This window comes from Salmo salar, chromosome 01, assembly GCF_965601325.2.
Source record: "Salmo salar chromosome 01, fSalSal1, whole genome shotgun sequence".
Lineage (NCBI taxonomy): Eukaryota > Metazoa > Chordata > Actinopteri > Salmoniformes > Salmonidae > Salmo > Salmo salar.
This window is the reverse complement of record NC_138291.1, coordinates 29,987,863-30,004,510: the sequence shown is the minus strand read 5'-3', so window position 1 is coordinate 30,004,510 and position 16,648 is coordinate 29,987,863. Positions and strand designations below refer to the sequence as shown.

Genomic DNA, 16,648 nt, shown 5'->3' with positions numbered 1-16,648 from the left:
AGGCTCCATTTGTCTAATATTAGGTTTTGGTTGAAGATCTGATAACATTCAGTATGAAAAATATGCCAAAGTAGAGAAAATTAGAAAGGGGGCAAATCATTTTTCACAGCACTGTACATCTGATGTGCATAATTCTTATGGCCAGTGATGGTGAAATGCAGTGGGATCATAAAGCATAAATAACAGTTTTAAAGTATTAATTACACAGCTAATTTAACGACTAATTTCCCATGTAGGCCGCTAGCAGAGTCCTGGAGACAGGAATGAACTCATTACAGAGGACCCTTGTCTTGAAGAAGCAGGTGGAGGTGGATGAAGTGGATTGTCAGCTGGCACAGAAACAGCAGGAATTCAAAGCCCTTGCACAGAGGGCAGGGCTATAGCTGAAACAGAAGGCGGTGAGTTACATCACACCACTCACCATGAGCGAAGGAATTTCAATACCATGGACAGGTGAAATTCTACAGATATTGTACAGGTTTAAAATAGAACCTAACATAGAAAGAGAGCCGAATCCTTATCAGCAATATATACAGTAGTAACCTGCTTATGTGTACATCATCTCTTGACTTTTCCCCCTAGGTTTATGATCTCAACTGCGCCGGCAGGCCCTGAAGAAGTACCAGGCAGAGAGGAAGCAGAACGATCTGAAACAGAAAGAGGAGCTCACTGAAAAGCTGGAGAGACATTGGACATATCCATCTTCTCACCTGAAATCTTGGACTCTCTTTACCTGACATATTTTCCCCCAACCCCTACAGGCAGCAGTATTTAAAGGATAAGGTGACCAAGCACAAAATGTACGAAGACTACATGATGAACATTTCCTCCCAGAGAGTAAGTTGTTTGACTTTTAGTTGAATCAATTATACCTGAATCTGGAAATCTATTGTTTGGCAGAAATATTGAGAAATTTGAGTGCTCTTTCGAATTAATAAACAAAGTATACAGTGTATGTTGTGAGTGAGGTACAATACAATAAGTATGTTTGTTTCCTTACCTAGCTGAGAATGTAGATCACCTGGAGTAAGGGGCAGACTCCCTGGTGATGCCCATCATCCATCGCCTTGAGACCCTGTCCCTCACCCATCAGGATCTGGTGGAGCACCTGGGCCAGCTGGTGGAGGAGCTGGAGCAGGGCCAGCACAGCCTGGACAGTCTGAAGCAGGAGCACAACACCAACAAGCTGGTCAGACATACAAATACATGCTTAGAAATGCAAGTACATTGTGCTCTATATGTGCTAATGATAAACCATTTTGTTTTGGTTCATGAATTGTCTGGGACCAGGTAAGACTGTGTTGTCTTCTTTCCCTCTGAGGCAGATGAGATGAGGAACAGAGAACTGTCTGAACTGTTTACCCAGCGGGATATAGCCAAGGAGAAAAACAAACAGACTGAGATTAACCAAGGCCAGTCCTGAGACCAGGTCTGAGCACCACCACCATTTCATATGAATTCAATAATAACCAATAATAATGTCACAATAACCTCCACTCCACCTCTCTTGTCAGGTTGAGGAAATGGGTAGCTTGCTTATAGCTGTGAAAAACATTGCAGAACAGTGCTACTTACACCACTATGGGCCTCTGGAAGAAATGGACATGCTGACAATGATGGATATGGTAAAGGTAATGTCTAATTGCATTGTTATGTATTAGTAATTACCTTGACCGAGATGTCATTTGTTCTCATTTATAAACTATACTTACACTTTATTTAGAATGTATTATTATCCATGATTTCTTCCAAAATAAAGACTGTATAGTTTAATCATATTATATTTCCCAAAGCAAGATTGCAACTAACAATTTATTATATTACTTACCATATTTATAGGAATACATTCAGGAGAGGGCAGACAGAGAAGAGAGCAACATGACTGATAGACGAGCGCCAGAGAACAGAGGATCACTGAAAAACATTAACAGTACTTTACATTTGTATTTAAGGTTGTTGTAATACTGTTATAATAGTATAGTTTGTGGTGATTAGTTGCTGATGAAGGAAATTGTTGGGGTTATAACATGCAGTTGTACATGCATTACTCATATACCCTAATCAAAGATTGATGTTCAAAAATTGTTAGGATGAATTCAAATGTTCATTAGTTTGCTTTATTCATTAAAAAAATATTACAAATGTTTATCTGACAAAATGTCTTTGAACCAGTCTCTTTGAAATTAATAAAAACAAATATGAGTTGTGGTTGCTGTTTTTTAAAATTAAGACCACTGAATGGACTACCTATGGCAGTTCTAAATATCCGGTTGTTAATGTTGCTCAAATATTAATTTGTTATTATTATTTATTTTTTAAGCAAAGTATAAGGGAGTTTTACTCCAGTCTAGTAGGTGGCGGTAATGCAACATTTATTGGATGCCTATCGCCGTTAAACCTCATCGAAGAAGAATGATGCTCGAAAATGAAAGAATTTTAGAATGTCTCTCGATGTTACTTTTCATTCCATTGTCTCTTTGTTGCGTACAACAGTCGTGTTCTGTCTTACCACGCGATTAGCCCGCGAGACAGGATGACAAATCTGAAAACATTTACATCTGTTTCTATTTAGCTAGCTAGCTCTCTAGCCATGTTTATCTTTGTAGCATGCTAACCTAGCCTCATCAAGGTGGAAAGAAAATAATTCGACTATTCTTTGAGACGCCTCGAGTATGGTAATGTTACCTTTAAGCAACAAAACATGATTTAAACGTAGGAATTAACAAAGCATTATGTTTTACTATTGTCACTACACGATGCATTTTAGATTTAATTTAGCCAATGACTGTTCTTCACAGACGGAACCAGGACAGTTTGTTTCAAGTAGAGAAGAAATATCTACATATCTGCTGGAGGTGGAAGCTGCAAAGTATCGGGTAATAATGCCTATTCATATAGCTATTGAAAATGGCTCACAAGAGTATGTGAATTCAAGTTTGGCCTAAATTAGGCTATTAAACACACATAAAGCTTAACGTTACATGTCAGCTGTGGGATCTCTGACATATTTGGATAGATATTCCTTGGATATTTCAAAACAAATGGAATTCTACTGAACAAAAATATAAAAACAACATGCAACCATTTCAATGATTTTACTGAGTTGTATTTAAATTTCCTTATAATACGCTGTCATGCACATCAATCCAGAGCATCCCAAACATGCTCATTTGGTGAGGTGTGTTGAGTGTGCAGGTCATTGAAGAATTGGGACATTTTCAGCTTCCAGGAATTGTGTACAGGTCCTTTCGACATGGGGCTGTGCATTATCGTGCTGAAACACGAGGTGATGGATGAATGGCACAACAAGGGGCCTCTCGTCACAGTATCTCTGTGTATTCAAATTGCCATCAATAAAATGCAATTGTGTTCATTGTCTGTAGCTTATGCCTGCCCATACCCCCACCGCCAACATGGGGCACTCTGTTCACAACGTTGACATCAGCAAACTGCTCGCCCACACAACACCATACAGATGGTCTGCATTCTCTGGCAACAGATGTGGACATTCCTGCAGTCAGCATGCCAATTGCACGCTCCCTCAAAATTTGAGACATCTGTGGCATTGTGTTATATGACAAAACTGCATATTTTAGTGGGGCCTTCTGTCCCCAGCACAAGGTGCACCTGTGTAATGATCATTCTGTTTAGTATGCCACACCTGTCAGGTGGCTGTATAATCTTGGCAAAGGAGAAATGCAAACAAACAGGCATGTAATCAAATTTGTGCTCAATTTGAGAGAAACAAAATATTTGTGCATATTACGGGGGGGGGGGGATATTTTATTTCAGCTCACGAAACATGGTCCCAACACTTTACATGTTGCGTTTATATATTTGTTTAGTGTAAATTACATTGTTATAAGTAAACTGTAAAGTAGTGTTAAATTGCATAATGGACTAACTAATTACTCAAATACATAGTAAATGTAAGATAGGCTAGTGAAATTAAAGTACTTGAATTTGTCAAATTCGCTGACATCTCTTATTTGTTTTGAAGGAGATTTGCAGCCAGTATAAGTACATGAGGAAAATCAGGGGCGATGGTAATTGCTTTTACAGAGCTCTCTGCTTTGGACACCTGGAATCATTGTTACAAAATGATCGAGCTTTGCAAAGGTAAAATCCTTCCTAGTATGCATACATTTTTCCATGTGTTGGACTCCATGACTGTGCCGTTACCTGTGTGTGGCTTTGCCACTTGAAAATAATGGAGGAAAATTTATAATTTTCTCTCCGTATCTCAGATTCAAAGAAACAGTGAAACAAAGTGGCAAAGAGTTATTGGCTGCAGGCTTTGATGAGAGCTCTTTCAAAGACATGCTTGACATGGTAAGTTTACATTTAACTTTGTACTATTCAAAAACATTTTTTTGTAATAATGCTCCTTCACAATAAAGATGACGAGTCACATTTTCTTTAACTGTCAGACATGTAATTGAAGCCGGTTTTAATTATTGCACAATTCATCTTTTAGTTTGTAGGTGTTCTAGAACAATGTGAAGCTGATGAGCAGGGTGACACGTTGCTCCAGCTCTTTAATGAGCAAACTACCTCCGACAGTATGGTGCAATACCTCAGGTTGCTCACCTCAGCCTACCTTCAAAACCATGCCGACTTCTTCAGCCACTTTGTGGAGGCACCCAGTCTCAAGGTTTACTGCACTCGGGTCAGTATGAGTTGCGCTCAAGACCATATTGCAGTTAACTTCTGTTTTATTAATGTGCTATGGAAGTGTGCCAGATGCTGCTGATACTTTTCTCCAAAGAAAATCAGACCTCTTGTCAAGGAGTCTCATCACTCAAAACTAAGGTCTGAAAGTATTCTGCTGCTCTCTAGTGGTGGTGCAATTAATGGAAAAGAATTGGTGTTTTAGGGACCAATCACAGACATGACAATTTTTTTGTAGCTTCTGTTTCTGCTTGGGTATATACTTACAATGTCCATTATTGCCTTATCCAGGAAGTAGAAACCATGGCGATGGAGTGTGATCACGTAGATATTCTGGCTCTGTCGGAGGCCTTAGGAGTTAGCATCCACATTGCTTCAGTGGAGGGGGGAGACGGACACCGCCTGGCCCACCACACGATTCCAGAGGGAGCGGAGCCCTGCCTACACCTCCTATACAAAACAGCCCACTATGACATTCTCTACCCACATTGCCATTGAGGGGCCTGATGAAGGCCTCCACTTATCTCAGGTTTACCGGTAGTTAAGTGTTCAAATAAATGTACGTTGTGATTAAGAAGTTTCTCAAACAAAAATGTTTTTAGCATTGTTTTGTAATTTACAGTGAATGCATATGCGGTAGACTCCGCTCGACTTTCTTGAATGTCCAAAAAAAAGTATTTATTCAAAAACAAGACTGATATCTTCTAAAATCATTTGTGAAAAATGTTACAATAATTGCACTGTATTTCCATTTATATAAATTCAATCTCAAACATTCTAATTGAGACTACAATCATTTTTAACACTGCGGCTGCTGCTTTTTCTTTTGTTTCTGTCTTCTGATTGGAGACACTGGTCAAGGGCGTTTCCAAAACATGTAGGGGCATGTTGGGCAGGGAGAGCTTACCCATCTGTGTGGGGTACTTGGTCTTCATCACATTCTTGAATACAGGCAGAGAAATCAGGTGTTTCATGTGCTTCTTCATGCCCTTCATCTTCTGCTGCTGCCTGTCATGCTCCTCATCCTTCCTCCCCCCTAAAAAAAACTCAATGTCAGTTTACTCTGATCTATTTTTGTAAGTCCCTCTTATTTCTGGGTTTCTTATGGGGCAACCTCCCACTCCTAGATAACTCATTTAATGATGTAGTCTTACCAAGAAAAACATCATCATCCAGGTCCATCTCCAAAGCTTCTGCTGCTTGCTTAAACCAAGAGTTGTGCTGCTTCTCTCTGCTGTTATGGAACTCAATCTTCTCTATCTTCCTAGCCATGTTGACTCACTCCTGTCAAGGCAGATATGAAATATGGTACAATGTTGTTTTATGTCATGAAAGATAAGTAAATCTGTGCAGCTCCTAGCTTAGATCGACCATCATGTGATCAAATACAGGTGCCTGGCCTGGCTAGGCGCCTACCTTGATGGCAGCCATGCACTTGCTCTGAAAGGGAAACATGGGAACCTCCTCATCCTTTCCCAGAGCTCTGTAGATTCTCTTGAAGTTCATCATGTCATCTGGCCCAACCAGGAGCAAACTGAGACCCTCTTTGGTGGCTCGTGCAGTCCTTCCACTGCGGTGGACACAGGTCTCTGAAGTCCTGGGAACCTGGGACACACAAGAACGTTATTATTTGAGGAACAACTGTCAGAGACAAATAACAGGAAACCACCAAAGGTGTCAAAAGACACCTGGTAATGAATGACGTGTTGAACATTTGGAATATCAAGCCCTATTGCCGCCACATCAGTTGTCAGGAGCACACAGCTGTAAAGAACAATGTTTATTGTAGTCAACATAGTTTATTGTACAGACAAAAAGTTGCTGATCCATGCAAGTGTAATCCAATGCATACCTCAAAACATATGGATAATAACTAGTCTGCAGCATATACATGTACTTCTATGACTCACCTCTCCCTCGCAGCGAACCGCTCAAGGTTCTTTAGGCGCTGCTTCTGGTGCATGTTGGCATGCAGTGGCAATGGAGTACAGTCCAGGATGACCAGCAGAGAGTTAAGCCGCTTGATGCAGTCAATACTGTTGGCAAACACCATAGTCCGGCCTGGATACTGGAGCAGGAAGTAGTACAGGAAGAAATCCTTCTCTTCCTTTTCACAGTGTATCCGTGTCTCAGTCAGGGTCTCGACTGTAGCCTCCTTCCGGGTCAGATCAATTACTTTAGGCTTGGACCTGATCCCCACTTTCTCCAAAAGGACCTCCAGCTTGCTCTGCTGGTCCACCTTCTTGCCCTTTTTCTGCAAGACGCGGGTGGGCAAGCTGTGGGCCATGGTCAGGGTGGCGGAGAACACAAATGTCTGCCTCTTTGGGTTAAACTGGACAGTGTTCAGCATCTCCAGCAGACTTTCCAGCTCAGCAAAATGGCCTCTTTCCACAATGCGGTCTGCTTCGTCAATGACTAGGCACCTATGAGAAAAAAAAAAGTTTTACTGATTTACAATTTTGACTGGTGTGAAGCAAAAATGTAACTTTCCAGGCCAGATACAGACAAACACCTGCATTGAACATGCATTATACCAATTTAAACCCACTACTGCTTTCCTGAGCTGCCTTAGGTTGACCAGATGTGGATGCCTCTCTTTGATCATCTCCCACAAGCGTCCTGGGGTGGCAATGACGATCTCAGGTCTGCGTTTCAGCATCCTGATCTGTTTCTGCTGAGCCATTTCACCCACCACAATGGCTGTTTTTATATGAATGCTTACGAGCCTGCTGGTGCCTACCATCGCTCAGTCAGACTGCTCTATCAAATCATAGACTTAATTATAACGTACTAACACACAGAAATACAAGCCTTAGGCCATTAATATGGTCGAATCCGGAAACTATCATTTCGAAAACAAAACGTTTATTCTTTCAGCGAAATACGGAACCGTTCCGTATTTTATCTAACGGGTGGCATCCATAAGTCTAAATATTCCTGTTACATTGCACAACCTTCAATGTTATGTCATAATTACGTATAATTCTGTCAAATTAGTTCGCAACGAGCCAGGCGGCCCAAACTGCTGCATATACCCTGACTCTGTTGCAAGAGAAGTGACACAATTTTCCTAGTTAAAAGAATTTTGCATCCGCTACAAGACCATGGTGCTTGCCTACGGAGCTGTGAGGGGAACGGCACCTCCGTACCTTCAGGCTCTGATCAGGCCCTACACCCAAACAAGGGCACTGCGTTCATCCACCTCTGGCCTGCTCGCCTCCCTACCTCTGAGGAAGCACAGTTCCCGCTCAGCCCAGTCAAAACTGTTCGCTGCTCTGGCACGCCAATGGTGGAACAAGCTCCCTCACGACGCCAGGACAGCGGAGTCAATCACCACCTTCTGGAGACACCTGAAACCCCACCTCTTTAAGGAATACCTAGGATAGGATAAAGTAATCCTTCTAACCCCCCCCCCCTTAAAAGATTTAGATGCACTATTGTAAAGTGGTTGTTCCACTGGATATCACAAGGTGAATCCACCAATTTTTAAGTCGCTCTGGATAAGAGCATCTGCTAAATGACTTAAATGTAAATTCATGTTAGCAGGCAACATTAACTAAATATGCAGGTTTAAAAATATATACGTGTGTATTGATTTTAAGAAAGGCATTGATGTTTTTGGTTAGGTACACGTTGGAGCAACGACAGTTCTTTTTCGCGAATGCGCACCGCATCGATTATATGCAACGCAGGACACGCTAGATAAACTAGTAATATCATCAACCATGTGTAGTTAACTAGTGATTATTATTGATTGTTTTTTTATAAGGTAAGTTTAATGCTAGCTAGCAACTTACCTTGGCTTCTTACTGCATTCGCGTAACAGGCAGGCTCCTCGTGGAGTGCAATGTAAGGCAGGTGGTTAGAGCGTTGCACTCGTTAAGCGCAAGATTGAATCCCAGAGCTGACAAGGTAAAAATCTGTTGTTCTGCCCCTGAACAAGGCAGTTAACCCACCATTCCTAGGCCGTCATTGAAAATAAGAATGTGTTCTTAACTAACTTGCCTAGTTAACCTCTCTAGGGAAGGTGGGACGAAATCGTCCCACCTACGTAACAGCCAGTGGAATCCTGTGGCGCGTTATTCAAATACCTTATAAATGCTATTACTTCAATTTCTCAAACATATGACTATTTTACAGCATTTTAAAGACAAGACTCTCGTTAATCTAACCACACTGTCCGATTTAAAAAAGGCTTTACAACGAAAGCAAAACATTAGATTATGTCAGCAGAGTACCCAGCCAGAAATAATCAGACACCCATTTTTCAAGCTAGCATATAATGTCACATAAACCCAAACCACAGCTAAATGCAGCACTAACCTTTGATGATCTTCATCAGATGACAATCCTAGGACATTATGTTATACAATACATGCATGTTTTGTTCAATCAAGTTCATATTTATATCAAAAACCAGCTTTTTACATTAGCATGTGACATTCAGAACTAGCATAACCACCGCAAACTTCCGGTGAATTTACTAAATTACTCACGATAAACGTTCACAAAAAGCATAACAATTATTTTAAGAATTATAGATACAGAACTCCTCTATGCACTCGCTATGTCCGATTTTAAAATAGCTTTTCGGTGAAAGCACATTTTGCAATATTCTCAGTAGATAGCCCAGCATCACAGGGCTAGCTATTTAGACACCCAGCAAGTTTAGCACTCACCAAAGTCAGATTTACTATAAGAAAAATGTTATTACCTTTGCTGTTCTTCGTCAGAATGCACTCCCAGGACTGCTACTTCAATAACAAATGTTGGTTTGGTTCAAAATAATCTATAGTTGTATCCAAATAGCGGCGTTTTGTTCGTGCGTTCAAGACACTATCCGAATGGTAAAGAAGGGTGACGAGCACGACGCATTTCGTGACAAAAAAAATTCTAAATATTCCATTACCGTAATTCGAAGCATGTCAACCGCTGTTTAAAATCAATTTTTATGCCATTTTTCTCGTAAAAAAGCGATAATATTCCGACCGGGAGTGGTGGTTTTCGTTCAAAGAGAGGGAAAATAAAAACATCTTGTGCCCTCGTGCACGAGCCCCAGTCTAATGGTCCTCTGACAGGCCACTATCCAAACGCGCTAATGTGTTTCAGTCTGGGGCTGCCTCGATATCATTCAGCTTTTTCCCGGGTTCTGAGAGCCTATGGGAGCCGTAGGAAGTGTCACTTTACAGCAAAGATCCTCAGTCTTCAATAAAAAGAGCCAAGATGAACAAGAACTTGTCAGACAGGCCACTTCCTGTTCAGAATCTTCTCAGGTTTTTGCCTGCCATATGAGTTCTGTTATACTCACAGACACCATTCAAACAGTTTTAGAAACTTTAGGGTGTTTTCTATCCAAAGCCAATAATTATATGCATATTCTAGTTACTGGACAGGAGTAGTAGCCAGATTAAATCGGGTACGTTTTTTATCCGGCCGTGTAAATACTGCCCCCCATCCCCAACAGGTTAATCGGCATCGGCTTTTTTTAGTCCTCCAATAATCGGTAAAGGCGTTGAAAAATCACCTCGAATGCATATCCTTGGTACCATTTGAAAGGAAACACTGAAGTTTGTGGAAATGTGAATTTAATGTAGGAGAATATAAAAATAGATCTGGTAGAAGAAAATACAAAGAAAAAAAAAAGTTTTTTTTTTTTTTACCACCATCTTTGAAATGCAAGAGAAAGTTCACTGTTATAGCCATCACTCTGATTGTAATTCCGATAGTGTCCACAAGATGGCTGCATTGTATGTGCAAAGTTTCAGATGGATAACTTGGAGTGTGACTGATACTCAAGACTTTTAGTGTGAAATCACCAGGTACATTTGGGCAAATCGTGAAGGAGACGTTTGCATTCATATTCCATTTTTCTGCAAGAGTATTGTCAAATCTGTATACTTGGACTTTGATTTAGCTTTCCAAGTATTAGCAGCCATTTTATAAGTTCAACATTTGCAAAACAACCAGTTTTCATAACTCTGAATACCCTTGTAATTTTGGTCCAAAATGAAAAGGCATGCTGTCGTACAAGGTTAGAAGCTACATTTTACGACATATACATGATTTCCGGATACTCCCATAAAGCCTAGCTCATTGGCTATTTAGCTAGCTTTGTTTGACCCCCGATTGGTGCTTATTTGACAAAGATACAGCCGTTCAAGTGATGGCCGCCCGCGTCATCGGCGTGCCATGAAGGCGTCGCTCTCTGACCAAATATGGTCTCCTATAGGATATACTACACCCCTAAGGAAATAGTGAAGTCTTGTTAACTTATAGGATCTCTGAGGAATAGATACAAACTTGATTTGACTCGTTGAAACAAGGTTTAGCGTGAGATTCACAGATTCCTTTCTTTGCAAATTGAACGAGTGGAAATACAAAATCAATCGTTCATGCTATATGGACCTTTTCAGGATATGAAAAAGGATTTTATCTAACAAAACGACACTTCATGTTATCTCTGGGACCCTTTGGATGATAAATCAGAGCAAGATTTCAGAATGTAAGTACACATTTCACCTTCAGAGGTGAATTTATCAAACCTATCGCAGTGTTTTGTTGTTAGGAGCTCTCAAACAATAGCATGGTCTTTTTCCCCCGCAGTAATAGCTACTGTAAAATTGGACAGTGCAGTTACATTAACAACAATTTAAGCTTACAGTCAATATAAGATCCTTCTATGTACCGACATTTGTTGTTACTCTAAAATCTGCGATCTTGACATAACGAGCTGAACGATTTACAACTGGCCCGTTGACTGTACGCCGATCTTAACTAACCTGGTATAGGCGAAAGTATCTTCATTCTCGATTCAGCCAAACATGTACCTCCTAAAATGTACATGTCCATTTGCAAGTGGTGCGTTTTAATTTAGAAAATGCTCCTTTAAAATAAATAATTGTTTTTCTACATGAAGTAATCCAACAATGCTTATGCCACCATCTTCTCTATTTCAAATCTTCTCTCATTGATTGAGACAGGTGGGTCCACATGTCATGATGAAACTCACCTGTCTTGATCAATGAGAGAAGATTTGAAATAGACAATATGGCGGCGTACACATTGTTGGATTACTCCCTGGAGCAAAAAGTGCATTTCTTTTAATAACACAACATTTTCTAAATTCAAATGCGCCACCTGCAACTGGAAAGACATTTTAGATACATGCTTGGACGAATCGAGAATGAAGATAGTGTAACGACCCTGGGTTTTATAAGCGTGGATATTGACTCTGCCGCTCGAGCATGCTTTTGGTGCACAGTCGATAGCACGCTGGACTTCGGGGTAGAAGGTCGAGGGTTCGAGACCTACTCCCTGCCTGTTTCATTACAATAGTATCACCAATACCCTGCCTGTTTCATTACAATAGTATCACCAATACAGGGTTAATCAATCTCTGGCAACGCTTTGTATAGGCAAACCTGTAACTCCCAGTACTTACTAATGGATACCAAACAACTTTGGTTAAATCACATCTAGTTATAAATTTTTTTTTAAACACATGAATTGTACGTACTCTATTTGATTAAAACAAACGGAATAAAAGGGAACTATTCATGATCTAATTCGCTAACAGGGGTAACCTAACTAGCAAGAATAACATAAGAAAAACACATCAGCATGTTAGCAACTGTATAGCTGTCCGCAGCCAGCACCACACATTAATTCATTTTCAATACAGTGTCATGAAATATAGCTGCATAAAACGATTGACAAATAAATATAAACTACCTTTGACTGCTTACAGGACTTTCCTCTGATAAATCACACGACTTGACTGGACTAATGCATGACACGAGGACGTAGCCATTGCAGTTGTGATCACGTTCTTCTTCTTCGGTGGGTTTTTTCGGCGGGTGACAATCAAAATTATTGGTGCATTACCGCCACCTACTGTGCTGAACGGCGAGTGAGACAGGGAGGACCTAAATCCTACCTGCCAGCCCCTTTCCTCTAAGAAAATAAAACAAAATATTGGATACTGTATCTATTGATGTTCTACTCAATAAACTCTTTACACTCAAATCTTGTAACCCATTTCTCTCATACATATTCTCAATCCCTCTCTCTCCCTCTCATACCGCCCACACTGTATCAACAAATTGTTTCCTCTTTCTATTTCCTGACAATAATCACATCTTCCTGTTGAATGTTTCCTATCAGATGTATCTACATTTCGATGAAACATGGTGAAGCCCTAAAATTGCCTACCCTGGAAGCGTGTGTTTCAGACATAAGGAAGTGGATGGCTGCAAATGAGATGCTAGTTCTAGGTTGCTAGATGTTCACGTTAGGTTACATTCTGTCTTATGTACCCATTCCAAACGGCACATATCATACTAATTTGAGTGTCTCGGATTTACATTTTACTATGTTACGTGTAGTTTATGAGACCAGGCAGGGAAGAGATGCATGCCCTTAATGTCTCTATCCCACTGCTCCTGCCATCTCTGCACCACCACTGTCCATATCAGGCCGCCGTTTGCCTCATTAAAACTTCAACGTCCACCTCCTCACTGCTAAGGGCCTGTTTAGCCAGAACATCAGCTGCCTCGTTCCCCTCCACCCCCACATGGGCTGGGACCCAACTGATCCTCATCTGTATACCCATCTGTCTCACCCAGCCATGGGTTTGTAATACCTCATACAGCAGGGGCCTGTTGCACAAAAGTAGAATTAAGACATCCGGGATAAATGACTCAGCTGAGCTCAATGAAGCCAAAACATGTGCGTCCAGGCTTAATTGGTTGCACAAAGACCAAGCCAGGATGAGCAGACACGGATTCATTAAGCCAGGTGAAACCAATCCTGGATAGGTGCGCGCTCACGGCTCACTCAAATAGACCCCGCCACAGATCACAGATTAACTGATTTACCATGGCAACTAGAGCCGCGTACTTTTCCCCGTCGGAAGCACAAATCCTCATGGAGGCATACGAGGAGGTAAAATATATAATTAAGAAGAAAGGCAACACCGCCACAGTGATAAAGCAAAGAGAAAAAGCGTGGCAAAGTATTGCAGACCGCCTGAATGCGTAAGTAGTGCACAATTACACAGTCACCGCTCCGCTGAAACATCACAATTACAATTCAAATATTTAATTCACATCTCCAAAAATGCAGTTGTACTGTAATTATGAAACGGTTAAATTTTTAATTGAAATGCACTGCAGATATGAGTGAAATTGTGTAAAGTAACTCCATCACACTGTATAAAGCTATGATAGATTTTTTGATATTTTTACTGAAAACAAGACAAAAATACCAAGTAATTTTTTGCAGTGTGACTCCATTAAATGTGTGTGTGTGTGTGTGTAGATTAAACATGAACGGGCCAAAACGGACATGGCAGCAGGTCAAAATCAAATACAAGAACATTCTGCAGAATGGTATGGTCCCTGACTAATATTTAACAAAGCACAAGCATATATTGTACCCAGAAGGTGCCTGCTCACACATTGTCTGTACTGTTTTAGCAGTGAAAAAGAATACCCACAGACAAGGCACGGGTGGTGGGTCACCAAAGGCTGACCTTACCCCAGCAGAGGACATGGCCTTGGAGCTAAATAAAGGCAGGCCCGTCTTAGAGGGGATCCCTGGGGGGAAAGAGACGAGCATAGGTTCCTCCCAAGATGCCACCCGCTTCATTCAAGGTATGTCCTTCCATCTCTACATGGGATACAACCACATTCATATTGAATCAATTTGGACTGTCTGACTTTGGTTTACCTATTGCCTTGCAGTGTCTGGCAGCACTGTGTTCCTGTTAGAGCCACCAGCACAAGCACCAGACGATGCTGATCCAGTGAGTACTCCATCAAAGGCATACTGTAGGCCTGGCATGTCTTGTCTACTAGCTTCAATATGAATCCGATTAAATGTGATAGGGTGAAGGCCCCAGTGCAGCAGCAACAGCACATGATGGAGACGATGATGAGGAGGAGACCATCTCTCTGGATTCCAGAAGGCATGAGGTATCATGTTAAGACTGTGAAAGTACTATTTACTCTACAATGGTGAGGAGTCCTCATCAAAATCAAAAAATCTAATTTCTTTTACAGGACCCAGATGCTATACAGTGGGAAAACCAGCCTGGCAACATAGTGCGTATTAATAAAAGGACACCACATCCTGCCAAATTCCAGCTGCGCTAATTGTATTGTGTTCACAGAGCTCACAAGCTATCAGAAAGTTGTATGGCAACCACCTCCGGCGCCAAATAGAACTGGCAGACATAGACATTCAGTACAAGAAGAAAAAGATGGAAAATCTTGCACTGGAGTCCGAAATAAAAAAGAGGACAATTAGGAAACTGGACCTTGAAATAAAAAAACTTGAGAGGGAGGTGAGATATGCCTTCAATGTACACTGTATGCTAACTGTAACACAAATGTATTAATCATTATTTTTCTTTCCTCCCCCAGCTCCAAGAAGATGACACAGCTCAAAATAAAAATTAGGTATATTCTCGTAAAGTCAAGTGAGCCATGACATATGAGCTCTTATTGTGAGCACACAGGACGGTGGCATCTTTCTAAGGTTTTTTTTATTTTCCCAGCAATCAGTACAACCAAGTCATCGTTATAAGGCATCGCCCTCTTTTGCCCACCCCCCCAGCACCAGGTGTGGCCACTAGCCTATATGAAGGCCCAAAATTGTGTGTTCCTTTCTGCTCTGACAATGGCATGCCCATTCGTGCGAGATGTGGTGGATGAAGAAGCACTTGTGCTGAGGAGAGCCTTCAGGCGAGAAAGGGTCTTCAGGGACCGGTTGGACCCACTGGCCTTCCCTGATGACCATCTATATGAAAGATACAGGTTTTCTGCAGATGGCATCAGGTATCTATGCAGACTACTGGGTCCCAGGATTAAGCACCGCACTGCACGGAGCCATGCACTGAGTGTGGAGCAAATGGTTTGTGTGGCCTTGCGCTTTTTTTCTAGTGGAGCCTTCCTGTACTCAGTGGGGGATGCAGAACAGCTGAACAAGGCCACAATTTGCCGCACAATAAGGAGTGTGTGTCTGGCTATCAAAGCATTAGCAGATGTCTTCATCTCCTTCCCTGGCCACAGAAGACTCTGTGACATCAAAGAGGAGTTCTATAGGATTGCAGGTAAGAGGATCTACAAATTACAGGACAACTGTTAACACATAGTAGGATACTCATTACTTTGTGTGACAGGTTTCCCCAATGTCATTGGTGCAGTGGACTGCACACACATAAGGATAAAAGCCCCCTCAGGTGCCCATGAGGCCGATTTTGTGAATAGGAAATCCTTTCACAGCATTAATGTTCAGGTGAACATAACTTTTTGATATTGTCCATTGACGAACACTCTGCATTGCCAGTGATGTGCATTGATTGGTGTAATATTCCTCATCTTATGATTTCAGATGGTCTGCAATGCTGACTGTGTGATCAGCAATGTTGTGGCAAAATGGCCTGGCTCAGTCCATGACTCCAGAATCTTTCGGGCCTCTGAAATCTATCACAAGGTAAGCCACACAACCCCTATTTATAACCATCATGGCTGTGTCAAGAATATCACTGTGTTTATGAGGTAGTAATGATGAGATTTTGTGTTGACAGGTGAATTCTCTGGTGTGCTGCTGGGAGACAGGGGGTATGGCTGCCAGCCTTTTCTCCTGACACCTTTCACAGACCCCCAGGAAGCACAGCAGGCCTACAACCATGCCCATGCCAGGACCAGGGCCAGAGTTGAAATGACCTTTGGCCTCCTGAAGGCACGCTTTCACTGCCTTCACAAATTAAGGGTCAGCCCTGTTAGGGCATGTGATATTACTGTGGCTTGTGCTGTCCTCCACAATGTGGCCTGCCTGAGGAAGGAGAGGGCCCCCAGAGTGCCACCAGCCATGGACTGGGACAATCCGGCAATCTTCCCTGATGACGACAGTGGTCGGCTGCTGAGGGACCAATATGTGTTGAATTATTTTAGTTAGTATGTGTGCTTTCAAT

The 16,648-nt window shown here is 41.6% G+C and overlaps 2 protein-coding genes and 2 long non-coding RNA genes across 4 annotated transcripts; 3 read left to right on the top strand and 1 right to left on the bottom strand.

The window, feature by feature from the left end:
* Positions 1–261: 261 nt before the first annotated feature.
* LOC145877561 (uncharacterized) lies at positions 262–1,165 on the top strand. Its single transcript, XR_014391876.1, has 3 exons — positions 262–398; positions 583–837; positions 1,005–1,165. It is a non-coding gene; the product is annotated as an uncharacterized LOC145877561 (long non-coding RNA).
* Positions 1,166–1,213: 48 nt separating this feature from the next.
* LOC123742355 (uncharacterized) lies at positions 1,214–2,152 on the top strand. The gene is made up of 3 exons (XR_006769503.2): positions 1,214–1,429; positions 1,515–1,631; positions 1,840–2,152. It is a non-coding gene; the product is annotated as an uncharacterized LOC123742355 (long non-coding RNA).
* Positions 2,153–2,418: 266 nt separating this feature from the next.
* On the top strand, positions 2,419–5,448 carry otub2 (Ubiquitin thioesterase OTUB2). Its single transcript, NM_001146635.1, has 6 exons — positions 2,419–2,675; positions 2,799–2,876; positions 4,001–4,119; positions 4,248–4,332; positions 4,478–4,669; positions 4,963–5,448. The coding sequence occupies exons 1-6, from the start codon at positions 2,673–2,675 to the stop codon at positions 5,167–5,169; spliced, it is 684 nt and encodes a 227-aa protein (NP_001140107.1). The 5' UTR covers positions 2,419–2,672; the 3' UTR covers positions 5,170–5,448.
* LOC106596870 (ATP-dependent RNA helicase DDX24-like) lies at positions 5,265–12,542 on the bottom strand (the record flags this gene model as incomplete). The annotated part of the gene is given in 6 exon segments (XM_014188146.3): positions 5,265–5,707; positions 5,826–5,955; positions 6,088–6,276; positions 6,360–6,435; positions 6,582–7,094; positions 12,403–12,542. Coding segments are annotated over 6 exon segments (1,332 nt in total), but the record flags the coding sequence as incomplete, so codon positions are not given.
* Between the last annotated feature and the right edge of the window lie 4,106 nt (positions 12,543–16,648).